The sequence below is a fragment of the Stegostoma tigrinum genome, chromosome 1, assembly GCF_030684315.1.
Source record: "Stegostoma tigrinum isolate sSteTig4 chromosome 1, sSteTig4.hap1, whole genome shotgun sequence".
Taxonomy (NCBI): domain Eukaryota; kingdom Metazoa; phylum Chordata; class Chondrichthyes; order Orectolobiformes; family Stegostomatidae; genus Stegostoma; species Stegostoma tigrinum.
The window spans coordinates 167969093-167988864 of NC_081354.1; the positions used below are offsets into that span (position 1 = coordinate 167969093).

Consider the following 19772-nt stretch of genomic DNA (forward strand, 5'->3'; position numbering starts at 1 on the left):
AGGAGTGTTCCTGATGAGTAGAGTCCAGAACCAGAGGCCACAGTTTAAGCATTTGGGGTAGGCCATTTAGTACTAAGAGGAGGGAAATATTTCATGCAAAGAATGGTGAGCCTGTGGAATTCTTTACCACAGGAAACAGTTGAGATCAAAATATTTAATGTTTTGAAGAAGTCAGAATCAGTTTTTAGGGTTAAAGGGGTGAAGGCATATAAGGAAAAAGATGGAAAACAGGTACCGAGTTGGAAAATCATTATGATCACATTAACTGGACCAATGTTTCTATATTATCAGAAAATGTGGCAACCATACCTTCCATCTCTTCAGCTGTCATTTATATGTATGAGTTATGACCAGGTGAAGGTCCCAGCACGAATTCGTATACCTTAATACTTATTACACCTTGCCAAATGAAAAAGACATTTACACCCACTCATTGTTTCCTATTAGCCAGCCAATTTTCTACTGATGCAAATACATTACATTCTACACTACCTGCTTTTATCTTCTGCACTAGCCTTTGAGGCACCTTATCAAATGCCTGCTGAAAATCTAAGGACAGTACACCCACCAGTTTCCCTTTATCCAAAACATGTGTTACTTGCTCAAAGAACTCCAATAGATCAGATAAACATGATTTCCCTTTAAAAAATTTTTAGTCTGCCAGATTACTTTAACCTTAATGTACCCAGCTACAACCTCTGTTTTAATTAAATCTTCTAATATTTCCTTATGACAGATATTAAACTAACTGGCCTATTCTTTCCTGCTGCCTCCCTCCCTTTCTGAATGAAGGGATACCTACCTTCCAATTTAATGAGACTGTCTCCAAAATCAAGAAAATGAAAACCAATGTACCAATTATCTCACTAGCCAATTATTTTAAGATCCTACAATAAAGTCCAGCAGGACCAGTCACTTGTAAACTGGGAACTCCAACAATTTACACAGTACCACTTTTCTGGTATGTTTGATTTTCCTAAGTTCTTCCCTCCCTTCCATTTCCTGATTTATTGTTGCTTTGGGAAGCGAGAAATGCAATTGCTTCGCCACTTGCGAAGATCTTTGCATCCTCGCTCTCCACTGGAGTCGTACCTGAGGACTGGAGAGAGGCAAATGTAATTCCTCTCTTCAAGAAAGGAAATAGGGAAATCCCCGGCAATTATAGACCGGTAAGTCTCACGTCTGTCGTCTGCAAGGTGTTAGAAAGGATTCTGAGGGATAAGATTTATGACCATCTGGAAGAGCATGGCTTGATCAAATACAGTCAACATGGCTTTGTGAGGGGTAGGTCATGCCTTACAAACCTTATCGAGTTTTTTGAGGATGTGACTAGAAAGGTTGATGAGGGTCGAGCTGTGGATGTGGTGTATATGGACTTCAGTAAGGCATTTGATAAGGTTCCCCATGGTAGGCTCATTCAGAAGGTCAGGAGGAATGGGATACAGGGGAACTTAGCTGCTTGGATACAGAATTGGCTGGCCAACAGAAGACAGCGAGTGGTGGTAGAAGGAAAATATTCTGCCTGGAAGTCAGTGGTGAGTGGAGTTCCACAGGGCTCTGTCCTTGGGCCTCTACTGTTTGTAATTTTTATTAATGACTTGGACGAGGGAATTGAAGGATGGGTCAGCAAGTTTGCAGACGACACAAAGGTCGGAGGTGTCGTTGACAGTGTAGAGGGCTGTTGTAGGCTGCAGCGGGACATTGACAGGATGCAGAGATGGGCTGAGAGGTGGCAGATGGAGTTCAACCTGGATAAATGCGAGGTGATGCATTTTGGAAGGTCGAATTTGAAAGCTGAGTACAGGATTAACGATAGGATTCTTGGCAGCGTGGAGGAACAGAGGGATCTTGGTGTGCAGATACATAGATCCCTTAAAATGGCCACCCAAGTGGACAGGGTTGTTAAGAAAGCATATGGTGTTTTGGCTTTCATTAACAGGGGGATTGAGTTTAAGAGTCGTGAGATCTTGTTGCAGCTCTATAAAACTTTGGTTAGACCGCACTTGGAATACTGCGTCCAGTTCTGGGCGCCCTATTATAGGAAAGATGTGGATGCTTTGGAGAGGGTTCAGAGGAGGTTTACCAGGATGCTGCCTGGACTGGAGGGCTTATCTTATGAAGAGAGGTTGACTGAGCTCGGTCTCTTTTCATTGGAGAAAAGGAGGAGGAGAGGGGACCTAATTGAGGTATACAAGATAATGAGAGGCATAGATAGAGTTGATAGCCAGAGACTATTTCCCAGGGCAGAAATGGCTAGCACGAGGGGTCATAGTTTTAAGCTGGTTGGTGGAAAGTATCGAGGGGATGTCAGAGGCAGGTTCTTTACGCAGAGAGTTGTGAGAGCATGGAATGCGTTGCCAGCAGCAGTTGTGGAAGCAAGGTCATTGGGGTCATTTAAGAGACTGCTGGACATGTATATGGTCACAGAAATTTGAGGGTGCATACATGAGGATCAATGGTCGGCACAACATTGTGGGCTGTAGGGCCTGTTCTGTGCTGTACTGTTCTATGTTCTATGTTCTATGTTTTAGTACATTAAATGCACTCACTCATGAAGACAGATATAAAATTCTTAAACTAAAACTAAGAACTGTGATGCTAAAGACGGAAACAAAAACAGAAATTTCAGGAGAAACTAAGCAAGTCTGAAGGGTCATCTGGGGGCGACATGGTAGCTCAATGGTTAGCACTGCAACCTCACAGCGCCAGGGACCTGGGTTCGATTCCAGCCTTGGAGTGGAGTTTGCACATTCTCCCCGTGTCTGTGTGGGTTTCCTCCGGGTGCTCCAGTTTCCTCCCACAGTCCAAAGATGTGCAGGCTAGGTGGATTGGCCATGCTAAATTGCCCCTAGTGTTCAGGGGTGTGTGGGTTATAGGGGGATGGGTCTGGGTGGGATGCTTCGAGGGGTGGTGTGGACCAATTGGGCCAAAGGGCCTGTTTCCACACTGTAGGGAATCTAATCTAATCTAATCTGGGCTTGAAACACTAAATCCGTATTTTCTTCACAGATGCAGTCAGCCCATCCCTTTGTCTGCCTAACTGCTGTTGTCTCTCTCTCGGCTTCATGTCCGCCTATCACGTATTTTCCCTGCACCCCCAACCCAAAACCATATCTTCAGCATTGACACCAACTACTATCAGTTCTGAAGAACTTGAAACATTAATTCTGCTTTCTCTCCAGATTTCCAGCACTGACAGCTTTGTTTTCTTTCCGAATATTATAGTCACTGCTACCCAAGGATACCTTTACAAAGAGATCATTGACCAAAATTCTATCTCATTTCAAAATATCAGGTCTATTATAGCCTATTCATTGGTCTGTTCCAGAATGTGTTCTAAGAAACTATTCTGAAAACATTCTACAAACTCTTCATTTCAGCCACCTTTGCCCATTTGACTTCTCCAGTTGGTGGGTACATCAAAATCTCTTGTGTGCCATGGGACGGTTTAAACTAGTCTAGCAGTATGTGTGGGACCTCAAGCGGTAGTGAGACAAAAAAGAAAGTTAAGGCCAGTACAGAGGTTAGAGAGAAAATTAAATCGAAAAGTCAGGCAAGAGCACGGCAGAGAATGAGAGAAGAATAATGAATTAAACTACATTAGTTCAATGCAACAAACCTGACAGGTAAGGCAGATGAACTCAGGGCATGGATGGGTAAATGCGAATGGCATATCATACCAATTACAGATATGGCTCAGGGAGGGGATAGGAATGACAGCTCAATATTCCAGGATACAAAAGCTATAGGAAGGAAAGAAGGGCTGTTAGGAGAGGGGGGTGGAGTGATGCTTTTCATGTGTGAAACATCATGGTCGTATTTAGAGGATATTCCTAAGGAATTGTCCAATGATGCTATATGGGTGAAACAGAGAAAAAAAGAAAGAGGTGATCACTTTGATGGGATTCCACGATACAGGCCCTTGTAGTCAATGGGAAATTGAACAGCAAACATGTAGGGAGATTGCAGATAGTGGCAAGAACAATAGGATTGTACACAGAATACAAAACAGTACAGCACAGTACAGGCCTTTTGGCCCACAATGTTGTGCCAACTTTTACCCTAAACCTAAGGTCTATCTAACCTCCGCCCCTATCTTATATTATCATCCATATGCCTATTAATAGCCACTTAAATGATCCTAATACCAACTCCACTGCCCTCTCCAGCAATGCATTCCACGCCCCTATCACTGAGTAAAGAACCTACCTGTGACGTCTCCACTTTCTCTACCTCCAGTCACTTTAAAACTATGCCCCCTTGTAGTAGCTACCTCCACCCTAGGAAAAAGTCTCTGGTTGTCCACTATCTATACGCCTGATCATTCTGTACACCTGTCAAGCCACCTCTCATCCTTCGTCGGTCGAAAGAGAAAGGCCCTAACACTCTCAACCTTTCCTTATAAGACCTTCCCTCCATTCCAGGCAACATCCAGGTAAATTTCCTGTGCACCCTTTCCAACACTTCCACATCTTTCCTGTAATGAGGCGACCAGAACTGGACAATACTCCAGATATGGCCGAACCAGGCTTTTGTATAGCTGGAGCAGAACTTCATGGCTCTTCAACTCAATCCCTCTATTAATGAAAGCTACACACCATACGCCTTCTTAGCAACTCTATCCACCTGGGTGGCAGCTTTCAGGGAACTGTGGACATGAACCCCAAGATCCCTCTGCTCCTCCACACTGCCAAGAATCTTTCCGTTGACCCTGTATTCTGCTTTCAAATTTGTCCTTCCAAATTGAATCACCTCACACGTTTCAGGGTTAAACTCCATCTGCCACTGCTCAGCCCAGCTCTGCATCCTATCAAGGTCCCTTGGTAACCTAGAACAGCCATCCGCACTATCCACAACTCGACCTACCTTTGTATCATCCGCGAACTTACGGATCCACCCTTCCACTCCTTCATCCAAATCATTTTCAAACATCACAAATAGAAGAGGACTCAAATCAGATAATTGTGCTACACCACTCGTAACTGAGCACCATGTTGAATATTTTCCGTCCTGTACGACAGTTTGTCTTATAGGGGTCAGCCAATTCTGATTTCAGTTTGCCACATTTCCCCCTATCCCATGCCTCCTTACTTTCTGCATGAGCCTACCATGGGGAACCTTATCAAACTCCTTACTTAAATCCATGTATACCACAACCACTGCTCTACCTTCATCCACATGTTTGGTCATTCCAATAATTTGCCCCCACTGAAGAAAGACTAACTGGCCCATAATTTCCAGGGTAATCTCTATTCTCTTTTTTGAGCAAGGGAATGACGTTTGCCTCTTTCCAATCTTATGGCACTATACCCGCAGGCAGCGAGGACAAAAAGATCATCACCCGAGGCATTGCGATCCCTTCCCTTGCTTCCCATAGAATCCTTGGATAAATCCCAACAGGCCTGCGGGATTTATCTATCTTCAAGTTCCTCAAAATTCCCAGTACGTCTTCCTTACTAACATCCACCTCCTCCAGCCTACGAGCCTGTTTCACACTGTCATCAACTACAACTAGGTACCTCTCAGTTGTGAATTCCGGAGAAAAGTATTCATTAAGGAGCTCTCCTATTTCTTTAGGGCCTGCGCAAAAATTCCCTTTACAATCCTTATCAGCCCTACCCTTATTCTGGTCATTCTCTTATTCCACACACACATGTAAAAAGCCTTGGAGTTTTCCTTGATCCTATCTGCCAAAGTTTTCTCATGCCCTCTTATAACTTTCCTAAGCCCTTTCTTCAGCTCTTTCCAGGCAAACTTGTATCCCTCTAGAGCCTTTTCCAACACTTGTTTCCTAAACCTTATCTAAGCATCCTTCTGCCTCTTAACCAGTCGTTCAACTTCTTTCGAGAACCAAGGCTCCCTCACTCGGCCACATCTTCCCTGCCTACTAGCAACAAACTTATCAATCACACGCAGCATGCATTCCTTAAGCAATCTCCACACTTCTATAGTGCTCTTCCCTGTCAGCATCTGTCCCCATTTTATGTTACCCAGTTCTTGCCTAAGAGAATGGCAATTACCCTTCCCCAATCATAAATCTTTTCCTGCTGTACCCATCCTTTTCCATGAGTATCATAAAAGTAACAGAGTTATGATCACTCCTGCCAAAAAGCTCTCCCACCAACAGGTCTAACACTTGGCCCAGTTCATTGCCAAGCATCAAATCCAAAGTGACCTCTCCTCGTGTTGGTTTTTCTACATACTGTGTCAGGAATCCTTTCTGAACGCACTGAACAAAATCCACTCCACCTAAACTATTACAACTAAAACGTTTCCAATCAATATTTGGAAAGTGGAAGTCACCCATGACTACAACCCTGTGACTTCTGCAACTTTCCAGTATCTGCCTCCCAATCCGCTCCTTCACTCCTATGCAACTATTAAGGGGTCTGTTTAGAAAAAAACCCACACTTTGTTATCTCTGTTAACCCAAAGTGACTGCTCCTTTCTTGTTCCTGACCTCAACCCAAACTGATTCTGTAGACATATCATTCCTCGATCTGCTTTTCAGTAGCTGCTATACTAGCCTGGTCTAACAATGCCATTCCACTGCGTTTTTTACCACTCTTCCTATTTCTGTTAAAGCAACTGAATCCCAAAGTTTCCAACAACCATTCCAGTCCCCGAGTTACCTAGTTGCTGTAATGGTCACAACATCATAGTTTTAAGTACTGACCCATGCTCTAAGTTTATCCGCGTTATTTCTGATACTTCTAGCAGTCCATTGACTGCATTTCTTTATTAACAACCTCACTCCCTATTGTGTCTGTTCGAAGGCTGAATATCTCATCCTCTAAATTACAGATCCGGTTCCCCAACCCCTGCCAATCTAGTTTAAACCATCCCATATCGCTTGAGCAAATCTCCCTCCCAGGATATTTGCACCCTTCTGGTTGTACTGTAGAGGATTTTAACTTTCTAAACAAATTGGGACTGCCACAGTGTTAAGGGCTTGGCAATGGAGGAATTTGTTAGGTGTATTCAGGGAACATTCCTCAAAACAATAAGAACATGACCCTACTAGAGAAGGGACAAAACTCGACATCATTTTGGGAAATAAGGCAAGTGAGTGAGGCGTTAGTGGGGGAACACTTGGAACCAGTGACCATCATTCTATTAGTTTTAAAACCATAATGGAAAAGGATAGGTCTGCTTGAGAAGTTAAAGTTACAAGTTCTGGCAAGGCCACTTTTGATGGTTTTAGACAGGAATTTCCAAAAGTTTACTGGGGAAAGCTGGGTCAAGGACTGTCCAACAAATCCTTTCAAAAGGAAACTTTCAAATGGGAGGTAACAATTTGAATTGGAAGGATTTAAAGGGATATGGGGCAAATGCTAGCAAACGTGACTAGGTCAGATTGGAATACACGGTCAGCACGAACGAGTTGGGCCAAAGAGTCTGTTTCTGTGCTGTATGACTCCATAAGAGGAGTTCAGGGCCAGCATGTTGCAAATGGTTTGAGGAGCAAGGCTGGCAGAAATAGGGAACACTAGACTACTACGGATATTGAAGGATCTGGTCAAGAAAAGAGGTGGCATATGCCAGATATAGACAGCTGAGATCTTGTGAATCCCTTGAGGGGTACAGGGGTGTAGGAACACACTTGAGAGAAATCAGAAAGGCAAAAAGGAGATACGAGATAGATTTGGCAAATAAGATAAAAGGAGAATCTAAAGTTATTCCACAAGTATATTAAGGGCAAAAAAGAGTAGCTAGAGAGAAACTATGAAACCTTAAAAATCAATTACTTCTCTACATCTAGACCACAGGAGATGGGTGAGATCCTAAATGAACGTTTCTCATCAGCAATTACCATGAAGAAACAGAGGTTACACACTTTGGGGGAGTAAACAGTGATGTCCTGAAAAGAGTCCACATTGCAGAATTGGAGGCTCTGGAGGTCTTACAAATGCATAAAGGTAGATAAATACCCAGGACCTGATCACGTGTATCCCAGGACATTGTGGGAAGCTAGGGAAGTAGTGCAGGGTCCCTTGCAGATATATCTATATCAGTGATACCCAAAAGTTTGTTGCTGGAAGACTGGAAGGTGGCTAATGTTATGCCATTATCTAAGAAAGCTGCAGGGAATTACAGAACGGTGAGCCTGATGTCATTGGTGAACAAGCTAGTGGAGGGGATTCGGACAGATAAGATATACATGTCTTTGAAAAGGCATGGGCTGATTTCAGATGGTCAAAATGTCTTTGTGCATCGAAAACCATATCTCAAATTTGATTGTGTTTTTTTGAAAGAGTTGACCAAGAAGATAGATGACAGCAGTGAGGTAGATGTTGTCTACTTGGCCTTTAGCAAGGCCTTCCATAAGATACAGCATGGTAGCTTGGCTTGTAAGGTTAGATCACATGGGATCCAGGGAGAGCTAACCAATTGCGTAAAAAAATTGCATAACGGTAGAGGGTTGTTTTTCAGACTCAAGGCCTGAGACCAGTGTGCCACAAGGATAAGTGCTGGTCCACTGCTGTTCAGTCATGGCCCACATCAACTCCAGTATCCCAACCTGCCTCAATTCCCTACAGTCTGCCTCCTGACATAACAGATCCACAGAGGATGCCATATCCCTAGCCCTGCATTCATCACTGGAATATCTGGACAAAAAGGACACCTACGTCCAACTCCTGTGAAGGAAAAAGCAGAGTGACCCATCCTCAGAACAGTTTGAAGAAGGGTCACCGGACCCGAAATGGTCACTACATCTTTTCCTACACAGATGCTGCCAGACCTGCGGAGCTTTTCCAGCAAATTTATTTTTGTTCGTGATTTACAGCATTCACAGTTCTTTTGGTTTTTAACAACAGCCTCCTGCTCGTTGACAACAACACCACCTTCAACACCATTATCCCCTCCAGACTGATCTCAGAACTGCGTGTCCTTGGTCTTGGCTCTGTTCCCTGCAACTGGATCCTCAGCTTTCTGACCCATAGGCCATAATTAATGAGGATAGGTAACTGCACCTCATCCACAATAACATTCAACATTGAGCCCCTTAAGGATACATCCTCACTCCATACTGTACTCGTTGTACACCCATGACTGTGTTGCCAAATTCTGAACAAATTCCTTCTACAAGTTCGCTGACAACACCACTGTTGTGGGACAGCCACATTTGGAGGACTGCATTCAACTCTGGTCACCCTGTTATAGGAAGGATGTTATTAAACTGGAAACAATGCAAAAAAATTTTCAAGGATGTTACAGGGACTGGAAGATTTGAGTTATAAAGGAGAGGCTGGATAGGCTGGGACATTTTTTTCAACCTGAGGAGGAGGCAGCTGAGGGGAGACCAAATAGACATTTTATAATATCATGAGAAGCACAGTTAAGGTGAACAGCAAAGGTCTTTTCCAAGATTAGGAGAGTCCAAAACTAGAGGGCAGAGATTTAAGGTGAGAGGGGAAGATTTAAAAGGGACCTGAGGAGCCACTTTTTCCACAGAGAGTCGCACACGTAATGCTTGAATGCCATAGGTGGTGGTAGAGACTGATACAATTACAACATTTAAAAGACATTTGGACAGATTCATGGATAATAAAGATTGAGAGGGATATGTGCTAAATGCAAGCAAGTGGAACTAATTAAGTTTAAGATATTTGGTTGGCATGGATCAGTTGGGCCAAAGAACCTGTTTCCATGCTGTATATCTATGACTCAGTGGCAAAGTGTGTCTTTCTAACAAGGTTTCGTTATTTCTTCCTTTATGGTCCATCCACACTCTGGATAATTAGGAGATTTGTATATCATCCCAAAAGTGACCTACTGTTTTTATAATTTCTCATTTCGACATCTGTTTCCTGAACTTCAAATTCCTCTCTGTTGAACTAATGTTAAATAAAACAGAGCCACATCTCCACTTTCTCCTAAATGTCCTGTACCCTTCAAGATTCAGGCTCCAACTGATGTCATCCAGCAGCCATATCTTTGGGAATGATGACTTTTTACTTCTATTTACACTCGTCATTCACCCACTTTGTTTTGAAATGTATTAAGCGTCTTTAGTGTTTTCCTTAGTAAATTCTAGTCTTATTATAGATAGACTCAGCTTCATTCTCTCTATTAGTTCCTGATAAAGCCTGTTTATCATTTCCCATTTTACTAGCTTTCTCTTTGTCCTCGACTCTACTGATTTACCTGACTCGTAATACCTTGTTTTCACCAGCAGCAGCGCAAGCCAGAGTGCCAAAGGGAAGGTAACATTTGACTTGATACAGGTGTACAAAATGATCAGAGGTATAGATAGAGTAGACAGCCAGCGACTTTTTCCTAGGGTGGAAGTAGCTATTATGAGGCTGCATAGTTTTAAAGTGGGTGGAGGTAGATATAGGGGAGATGTCAGAGGTAGGTTCTTCACTCAGTGATGGGGTGTGGAACGCATTGCCAGACAGGGTAGCAGAGTCGGTCTCATTAGGGACATTTAAGCAGCTATTAGATAGGCATATGGATGATAGTATAAGCTAGGGGTGGAGGTTAGATAGACCTTAGGTTTAGGGTACAAGTTCGGCACAACGCTGAAGGGCCTGTACTGTGCTGTACTGTTTTATGTTCTACCTATTATGCAGAACCTCGTTATTTTACCTGCCAGTGCCATTAGAATCTACATTGCCCATGATGACCAAATCCTCCCCCGATCACGTAAATTCCGTTGCAGTCTTGATCATTTTCTCGTGCCAGATAAGAAACACAGCCGTCTAGACTCCCAGATAACAAAGTGTGAAGCTGGATGAACACAGCAGGCCAAGCAGCATCTCAGGAGCACAAAAGCTGACGTTTCGGGCCTAGACCCTTCATCAGAGAGGGGGATGGGGAGAGCGAACTGGAATAAATAGGGAGAGAGGGGGAGGCGGACTGAAGATGGACAGAAAAGAAGATAGGTAGAGAGGAGAGTATAGGTGAGGAGGTAGGGAGGGGATTGGTCAGTCCAGGGAAGACGGACAGGTCAGGGAGGCAGGATGAGATGGTAGGTAGGAAATGGAGGTGCAGCTTGAGGTGGGAGGAAGGGATGGGTGAGAGGAAGAACAGGTTAGGGAAGTAGAGACAGGCTGGGCTGCTTTTGTGATGCAGTGGGGGGAGGGCAAAAACTGGGCTGGTTTTGGGGTGCAGTGGGGGAAGGGGAGATTTTGAAGCTTGTGAAGTCCACATTGATACCATTGGGCTGCAGGATTCCCAAGCGGAATATGAGTTGCTGTTCTTGCAACCTTCAGGTGGCATCATTGTGGCACTGCAGGAGGCCCATGATGGACATGTTGTCTGAGGAATGGGAGGGGGGGTTGAAATGGTTCGCGGCTGGGAGGTGCAGTTGTTTGTTGCGAACCGAGCGGAGGTGTTCTGCAAAGCGGTTCCCAAGCCTCCGCTTGGTTTCCCCAACGTAGAGGCAGCCACACCGGGTACAATGGATACAGTTTACCACACCGGCAGATGTGCAGGTGAACCTTTGCTTAATATGGAAAGTCATCTTGGGGCCTGGGATAAGGGTGAGGGAGGTGTGGGGGCAAGTGTAGCATTTCCTGCGGTTGCAGGGGAAGGTGCCGGGTGTGGTGGGGTTGGAGGACAGTGTGGAGTGAACAAGGGAGTCACGGAGAGACTGGTCTCTCCGGAAGGCACACAAGGGTGGGGATGGAAAAATGTCTTGGGTGGTGGGGTTGGATTGTAAATGGCGGAAGTGTCGGAGGATGATGCGTTGTATCCGGAGGTTGGTGGGGTGGTGTGTGAGAACAAGGGGGATCCTCTTTGGGTGGTTGTGGTGGGGGCGGGGTGTGAGGGATGTGTTGCGGGAAGTGCGGGAGACGCGGTCAAGGGCATTCTCAACTCTGTGGGGGGCAAGTTGCGGTCCTTGAAGAACTTGGACATCTGGGATGTGCGGGAATGGAATGCCTCATCGTGGGAGCAGATGCAGTGAAGGCGGAGGAATTGGGAATAGGGGATGGGATTTTTGCAGGAGGATGGGGTGGGAGGAGGTGTACTCTAGGTAGCTGTGGGAGTCGGTGGGCTTGAAATGGACATCAGTTACAAGCTGGTTGCCTGAGATGGAGACTGAGAGGTCCAGGAAGGTGAGGGATGTGCTGGAGATGGCACAGGTGAACTGACGGTTGGGGTGGAAGGTGTTGGTGAAGTGGATGAACTGTTCGAAAATAAACTTTAATCAGTTACAAGCTACTCACCAATTAACCAACTTCTTCACCTGAAGCAAAGAATCAATTTGTGGAGGCTGAAAAAGTTGAGGAAAAAGCAAAAAACAATAGGACACCTCTGTCCCAGAACCACTCAATCCTGGAACATTGTATCAAGTCACACTGAATGCTCAAACAGACTAAGATGGCTTATTTTATATGCTCCTAACAAAAAAAAGGCCCATTTGACTCAATGTTGATTCAGTTTGAGCTGGTTCTTAATTAAGGTACTTTTCCACTGGATCCCTTGAAAAGACCTTCTTAAGGCTAGCAACTACAGAACTTAAACTGTGGATTTTCGTGGCATTAAACTGAAACCTAAGTTAGATTTTTACAAAGTGAATATTTAAAAATTTTCTCCCTCAACATCCATACACATTCAGCATGGACTACTAAAGACAGAGATAAGTCTTCAATTCAAAATAAAGCAATGAAAAGCTTGGATACTGGGCGGATTCTAGTGAAATGGATAATATTGGTAAGTGTAACTGAGGCAGAAAATCAGCCACAATCTTAATGAACCTGATCTGCTATTCAACAGAATATATTCCTGATCCTATTTCTCGTGTTATGATGGAACAAACCTTCTGTCTGATGGTACTTGAAGATGAAAGGTCACATCTAAACTGTGACAGCTCCATAGTAAACACATCAAATGCTTAATTTCACCTTCAGCAAACTACGTACGAACACCATTAGCAGTCTGGGGTACCGGGTTACATTTTGGAATCATAGGATTCTACAGAACAGATCTGTACATCATTTAATAATCAATCTTTGAATTCAACCTTCTAAACTTCATGAAAAAGATTAGTCATATTACATTTGGATGCATTTAAGCAAAAACTGGTGCAGATAAGACAGGCCAAATGACTGCCTCTACACTGCAACAATTCAGAGTTTACAAAAAGCAATTTTTTTCAAGCATTTTAAGTTATTTGAGCAATGTTCCTTCGTGGAGATATGATGTCTGCGCAAACATGATGTATTCTGTACCTGATAACAACATCAAATCTGTTCAAATAAGGTCCAAGACCTAAGCCTCGCAGTATTCCACCACTTCCCAAGACAAGACAGCGCTTGCAGCCCTTGCTTTCTAGTTCTTCTGGCAGTGACACTGCGGGCATGAGATCTATGAGCTGGTCAAGACTATTCTGGTGCATCTTAAAACCAAATGGGGTGTTGTACTTGAATACAGAGTCTCGTAAAATGGAATTCCTTCCCAGGAAAGGGCGTATGCTGACATCATATTTGTGAGGAAATAAAATACTCATCTCTTGCTGGACATAGGACTTGCGACATTTTTGACCCAACACCTTTGCTGCATATCTCTGGGCATTCTGTAAAAGAACAAAACAACCAAACATAATTAATATAAGCACTTAAGAACATCAGAAATAGAAACAAAAGTATGTTCTCCAACATGACGGGGTGGGGGTCCCAGACCAAAGTTTGTCCGCTCCACTTCTTTTGTTTGTTTCTTGCTTATTAAACAAACTTTTAACTTTATATCAATGTTTTAAACTGGTGGGCCCCCGTTGTGGGGAGGCATTGTTAGTGACAAGCAAGATAGCAACTATTCACAACCAGTCACAGCTTGCAAAGCTCAAGAACATAAGAACTAGGAGCAGGAGTAGGCACCTGACCCTTTGAGCCTGCTCCACCATTCAATAAGATCATGGCTGATCTTTTTGTGGACTCAGATCCACTTAACCGCGCTCTCACCGCATCCCTTAATTCCTATATTGTTCAAAAACAAAATCTACCTTTGAAGTAGCATCAACTACTTCACTGGGCAAGGAATTCCATACATTAACAACCTCCTGGGTGAAGACATTCCTTCTCAATTCAGTCCTAAATCTCTTCCTCTGATCTCGAGGCTATGCCCTCTTGTCCTAGCTTCACCTGCCAGTGGAAACATCTTCTCTACTTCTATCTTATCTACTCCCTTCATAATTTTATATGTTTCTATAAGATCCCCCCTCAATCTTCTGAATCCCAATGAGCATAATCCCAATCTACTCAGTCTCTCCTCATAAGCCAACCCCCTCAACTCCGGAATCAACCTGGTGAACCTCCTCTGCATCCCCTCCAGTGCCAGTACATCCTTTCTCAAGTAAGGAGACCAAAACTGCACACAGTACTCCAGGTGTGGCCTCACCAGCACCGTGTACAGCTGCAACATAACCTCTGCTTTTAAACTCAATCCCTTTAGCACTGAAGGACAAAATTCCATTTGCCATCCTATTGACTTGTTGTACCTGTAGACCGGCCAGCCTTCTGTGATTCATGCACAAGGACACCCAGGTCCCTCCGCATAGTAGAATGCTGCAACTTTTTACCATTCAAGTAATAATCCTTTTTACTATTACTCCAAAATGTATGACTTCACATTTATTTACATTGTATTTCATCTGTCAGACCTTTGCCCACTCATTCAATGTATCTACGTTCCTCTGCAAAGTTTCACAGCCCTCTGCACACTTTGCTTTGCCACTCATCTTAGTGTCATCTACAAACTTTGATACCCTACATGTGGTCCCCAACACCAAATCATCTATATAAATTGTAAATAATTGCAGTCCCAATACTGATCCACGAGGCACACACTAGTCAGAATAGCACTCATTTATCAACCAATCCTCTATCCATGCTAATATTTTACCCCTAATGCCATGCGTCCTTCTCTTACGTGGCACCTTTGTCAAAGGCCTTTTGGAAATCTAGGTACACCACATCCACTGGATCCTCATGCTCCTAATATCTTCATAGAATTCCAAAAGATTTGTCAAGCATGACCTGTCCTTCATGAACCCATGCTGCGTCTTCCCAAGGGGACAATTTCTATCGAAATGCCTTGCTATTTCTTCCTTGATAATAGACTCAAACATCTTCCCTACTACAGAGGTTAAGCTAACCGCTCTATAATTCCCCATCTTTTGTCTACCTCCCTTTTTAAACAGTGGCGTCACATTTGCATTTTTCCAATCTGCTGGGACTGCCCCAGAGTCCAGCGAATTTTGGAAAATTACCGCCAGTGCACCTGCTATTTCTCATGCCATCTCTTTTAGTTCCCTGGGTGCATTCCATCAGGGCCAGGAGACTTATCAATCCTTAGCTCCACTAGCTTGCCCAACACTACCTCTTCCGTAATGATTGTGTCCAGGTCCTCACCTACCTTCGTCTCTTTGTCCATTGCTAGCATGTTATTAGCGTCCTCTACTGTGAAGGCCAATATAAAATACCTGTTCAATGCCTCGGCCATTTCATCATATCCCATAACTAAATTCCCCTTCTCATCCTCTAAAGGGCCAACGTTTACTTTAGCCACTCGTTTTCATTTTAAATATTTATAGAAATGTTTGCTATCTGTCTTTATATTCAGTGCTAGTTTTTTTCTCATGTTCTATCTTACCTTTCTTTATAGCTCTTTTTGTGGCTTTCTGTTGGCCTTTAAAGTTTTCCCAATCTTCTGGTTTCATGGTGTTTTTTGCCACTTTGTAAGCCTTCTATTTCAATTTGATAGCCTCCCTTATTTCCTTGGACACACATGGCAGATTACCCCTTTCCTTACAGTCCTTCCTTTTCACTGGAATATACTTTTGCTGAGCACTTTGAAAAATTGCTTTGAAAGTCCTCCACTGCTCATCAACTGTCCCACCATAAAATCTTTGTTTCCAGTCTACTTTAGCCAAGTCCTCCCTCATTCTATTGCAGTCCCCCTTGTTCAAGCGCAGGGCCCTGGTATTGGATTTTATCTTCACATTCTCCATCTGTATTCTAAATTCAACCATACTGTGATCACTCCTTCCAAGAGGATACCGAACTATGAGATCATTAATTATTCCTGTCTCATTACACAGGACCAGATAGCTTGCTCCCTCATCGGTTCCATTATATACTGTTCAAGAAAACTATCATGGATACACTCGCTCAACGAACTCCTCCTCAAGGCTACCCTGATCGAGCTGGTTCGACCAATCTACATGTAGATTAAAATCCCCCATGATAATTGCCGTACCATTTTTACAGGCATTAGTTACTTCTTTGTTTATTGCCTGCCCCAATGTGATGTTATTATTTGGTGGCCTATAGACTACACCTATTAGTGACTTTTTCCTCTTAGAATTTCTAATTTCTACCCAAATGGATTGAACCTCATTCCCCATAAAACCTATATCATCTCTCAGCAGCGCCCTGATGTCAAGATTGACAAGTCGCCAGGCCCGGACCAGATTTGTCCTCGGCTGCTTTGGGAAGCGAGAAATGCAATTGCTTCGCCACTTGCGAAGATCTTTGCATCCTCGCTCTCCACTGGAGTCGTACCTGAGGACTGGAGAGAGGCAAATGTAATTCCTCTCTTCAAGAAAGGAAATAGGGAAATCCCCGGCAATTATAGACCGGTAAGTCTCACGTCTGTCGTCTGCAAGGTATTAGAAAGGATTCTGAGGGATAAGATTTATGACCACCTGGAAGAGCATGGCTTGATCAAATACAGTCAACACGGCTTTGTGAGGGGTAGGTCATGCCTTACAAACCTTATCGAGTTTTTTGAGGATGTGACTAGAAAAGTTGATGAGGGTCGAGCTGTGGATGTGGTGTATATGGACTTCAGTAAGGCATTTGATAAGGTTCCCCATGGTAGGCTCATTCAGAAGGTCAGGAGGAATGGGATACAAGGGAACTTAGCTGCTTGGATACAGAATTGGCTGGCCAACAGAAGACAGCGAGTGGTAGTAGAAGGAAAATATTCTGCCTGGAAGTCAGTGGTGAGTGGGGTTCCACAGGGCTCTGTCCTTGGGCCTCTACTGTTTGTAATTTTTATTAATGACTTGGATGAGGGGATTGAAGGATGGGTCAGCAAGTTTGCAGACGACACAAAGGTCGGAGGTGTCGTTGACAGTGTAGAGGGCTGTTGTAGGCTGCAGCAGGACATTGTCAGGATGCAGAGATGGGCTGAGAGGTGGCAGATGGAGTTCAACCTGGATAAATGCGAGGTGATGCATTTTGGAAGGTCGAATTTGAAAGCTGAGTACAGGATTAAGGATAGGATTCTTGGCAGCGTGGAGGAACAGAGGGATCTTGGTGTGCAGATACATAGATCCCTTAAAATGGCCACCCAAGTGGACAGGGTTGTTAAGAAAGCATATGGTGTTTTGGCTTTCATTAACAGGGGGATTGAGTTTAAGAGTCGTGAGATCTTGTTGCAGCTCTATAAAACTTTGGTTAGACCGCACTTGGAATACTGCGTCCAGTTCTGGGCGCCCTATTATAGGAAAGATGTGGATGCTTTGGAGAGGGTTCAGAGGAGGTTTACCAGGATGCTGCCTGGACTGGAGGGCTTATCTTATGAAGAGAGGTTGACTGAGCTCAGTCTCTTTTCATTGGAGAAAAGGAGGAGGAGAGGGGACCTAATTGAGGTATACAAGATAATGAGAGGCATAGATAGAGTTGATAGCCAAAGACTATTTCCCAGGGCAGAAATGGCTAGCACGAGGGGTCATAGTTTTAAGCTGGTTGGTGGAAAGTATAGAAGGGATGTCAGAGGCAGGTTCTTTACGCAGAGAGTTGTGAGAGCATGGAATGCGTTGCCAGCAGCAGTTATGGAAGCAAGGTCATTGGGGTCATTTAAGAGACTGCTGGACATGTATATGGTCACAGAAATTTGAGGGTGCATACATGAGGATCAATGGTCGGCACAACATTGTGGGCTGAAGGGCCTGTTCTGTGCTGTACTGTTCTATGTTCTATGTTCTATGTCGTCCTTGAATATCAGAGCTACACCACCTCCATTACCTTCCTGTCTGTCCTTCCAAATTATCTGGTACCCCTGGATATTTAACTCCCAGTCGTGACCATGCTGTAACCATGTCTCAGTAATGGCTACCAAATCGTATTCCTTCGCACTGAATTGTGCTGTTAACTCATCAACCTTGTTACGAATGCTACGAGCATTCGGGTAAAGTGCCTTTGTGCTAGCTTTCTTACCCTCCTGATTTCCAACATCTCTAATAATATCTCCTGAGTTATCGTTCCTTTTTGCTTCTTTCTTAGTCTGCCTTGAACTTAAACCCCTCCTGTACACATGCTAACCTGCTGCTTACCTTTTTATTTACCATCATACTCCCTTTTCCCTTCCCCACAACTCACCAGTTTATTCTTTTCACTGGAACACTGGTTCCAGACTGGTTCAGGTGGAGACCCATCAGTACAGAACATAATGTTAGATATTTTGTGTTTTTGTGATTGAATTATTTGGAAAATGCTGTCCAGACTGTGCAAAGAATTCCACAGACAAGCAATTTAAGTTCATCAATTGGGCACACAGTGTGGTGGATTTGTACATACTGAAATCTATATACTTCATTGCACAGGACCCTGCTCTTTACTGACAGGAAGAACACGTGCCGGTTTCAACTCAACAAAGTAAGTGACACATGTACTCTGGCTCCTTTCTCAGGGTAATACCTTGATCAATCAACCTGCCCAAGTTTAAATTTAAACAGTCTTGGACAGTTAACAGTCAGTTATTAACTGGTGCATTTTCCATGGCAACGTCTCTATGTTGCACCGATTAAGACGGAGAGAAGAAACAAACAGAACTTACAAGACCTCAGGAAATCTTGATGTTCTCTGCCCAAAACAATTGCATACAGAGTTTTTAAGTATATTCATGGTAAAGACTGATGGACATTTTTTGGACTAAGAGAATCGTGAGGTAGGGGAATAGGAGAGAACAGTACAGCAGGCTCAAGGGACTATGTGGCATGCTCCTGTTCTAACACACAGCAAACCTTTAATCTATTCTTTTGATGGGATGTGAGCATAGTTGGAAAGGCCAGCATTTCTTATCCATTACTTATTTCCCTCAAGAACATGGCACAGGTAGTTCTGCTATAATGTGTTTCATTAACTCTGATTGGCTGTAACGCAATTGATAAATAGTGGATGCTGTTTGGATAAACAAACTTTCTGCTGTACAGGTATAGTGATTCTCCTATAACGCTAATTTTCTAAGGTGATGTTCTTATGCATGAGGTCACGCAAGAATGCAACTATTGCATTATAGCAGAACTACCTGTATCATAGAGGTTACAAAACAAAATAACCCTGAGTCTGAGCCAGTCAAACACTAGCATCTAACTATTCTAATCTCATTTTTAGCATGTGGTCCATAGCCTTGAATGCCGTGGTATCACAAGTACACAACTAAACGTGCTTTAATTGTTGAGTTTTTCTGTCTCTACCAATCTTAGATTTCCAGATTCCCACCACCCTCTGGATGAAATTTTTTCCTTAAATCCCTTTCTAAACTTCTTATCCCTTACCTTAAATCGAAGACCCCTATTTCACCAAGGGGAAAGTTCTTCTTGTCTCCTCCTAGCCACTCATAATTTTATACATCTTAATCATATTTCCCACCTGTCCCCTAACTGAGTCTTCTCTACTCTAAGGAAAACCACCGGAGTCTATCTTCTCTCCATAAATAAACCTCTCCAGTGCTGGCAACATCCTGGTAAATCTCCCCTGCACCCTTTCGAGTTAAAATCACATCCACAGACAGTAGGTAGTGGCACAATATAAACA

The 19772-nt window shown here is 43.6% G+C and overlaps 1 protein-coding gene across 19 annotated transcripts in view; it reads right to left on the bottom strand.

Annotated features, from left to right (window-relative positions):
- Positions 1 to 19772, bottom strand: part of st3gal5 (ST3 beta-galactoside alpha-2,3-sialyltransferase 5) — a 94552-nt gene that overhangs the window by 19694 nt on the left and 55086 nt on the right. For all 19 annotated transcript variants that reach the window (XM_059650147.1, XM_059650138.1, XM_059650074.1 and 16 more), the window contains one exon: positions 13182 to 13525. In XM_059650147.1, coding sequence (XP_059506130.1) covers positions 13182 to 13525 — 344 coding nt within the window. The remainder of the gene's footprint in view (positions 1 to 13181; positions 13526 to 19772) is intronic.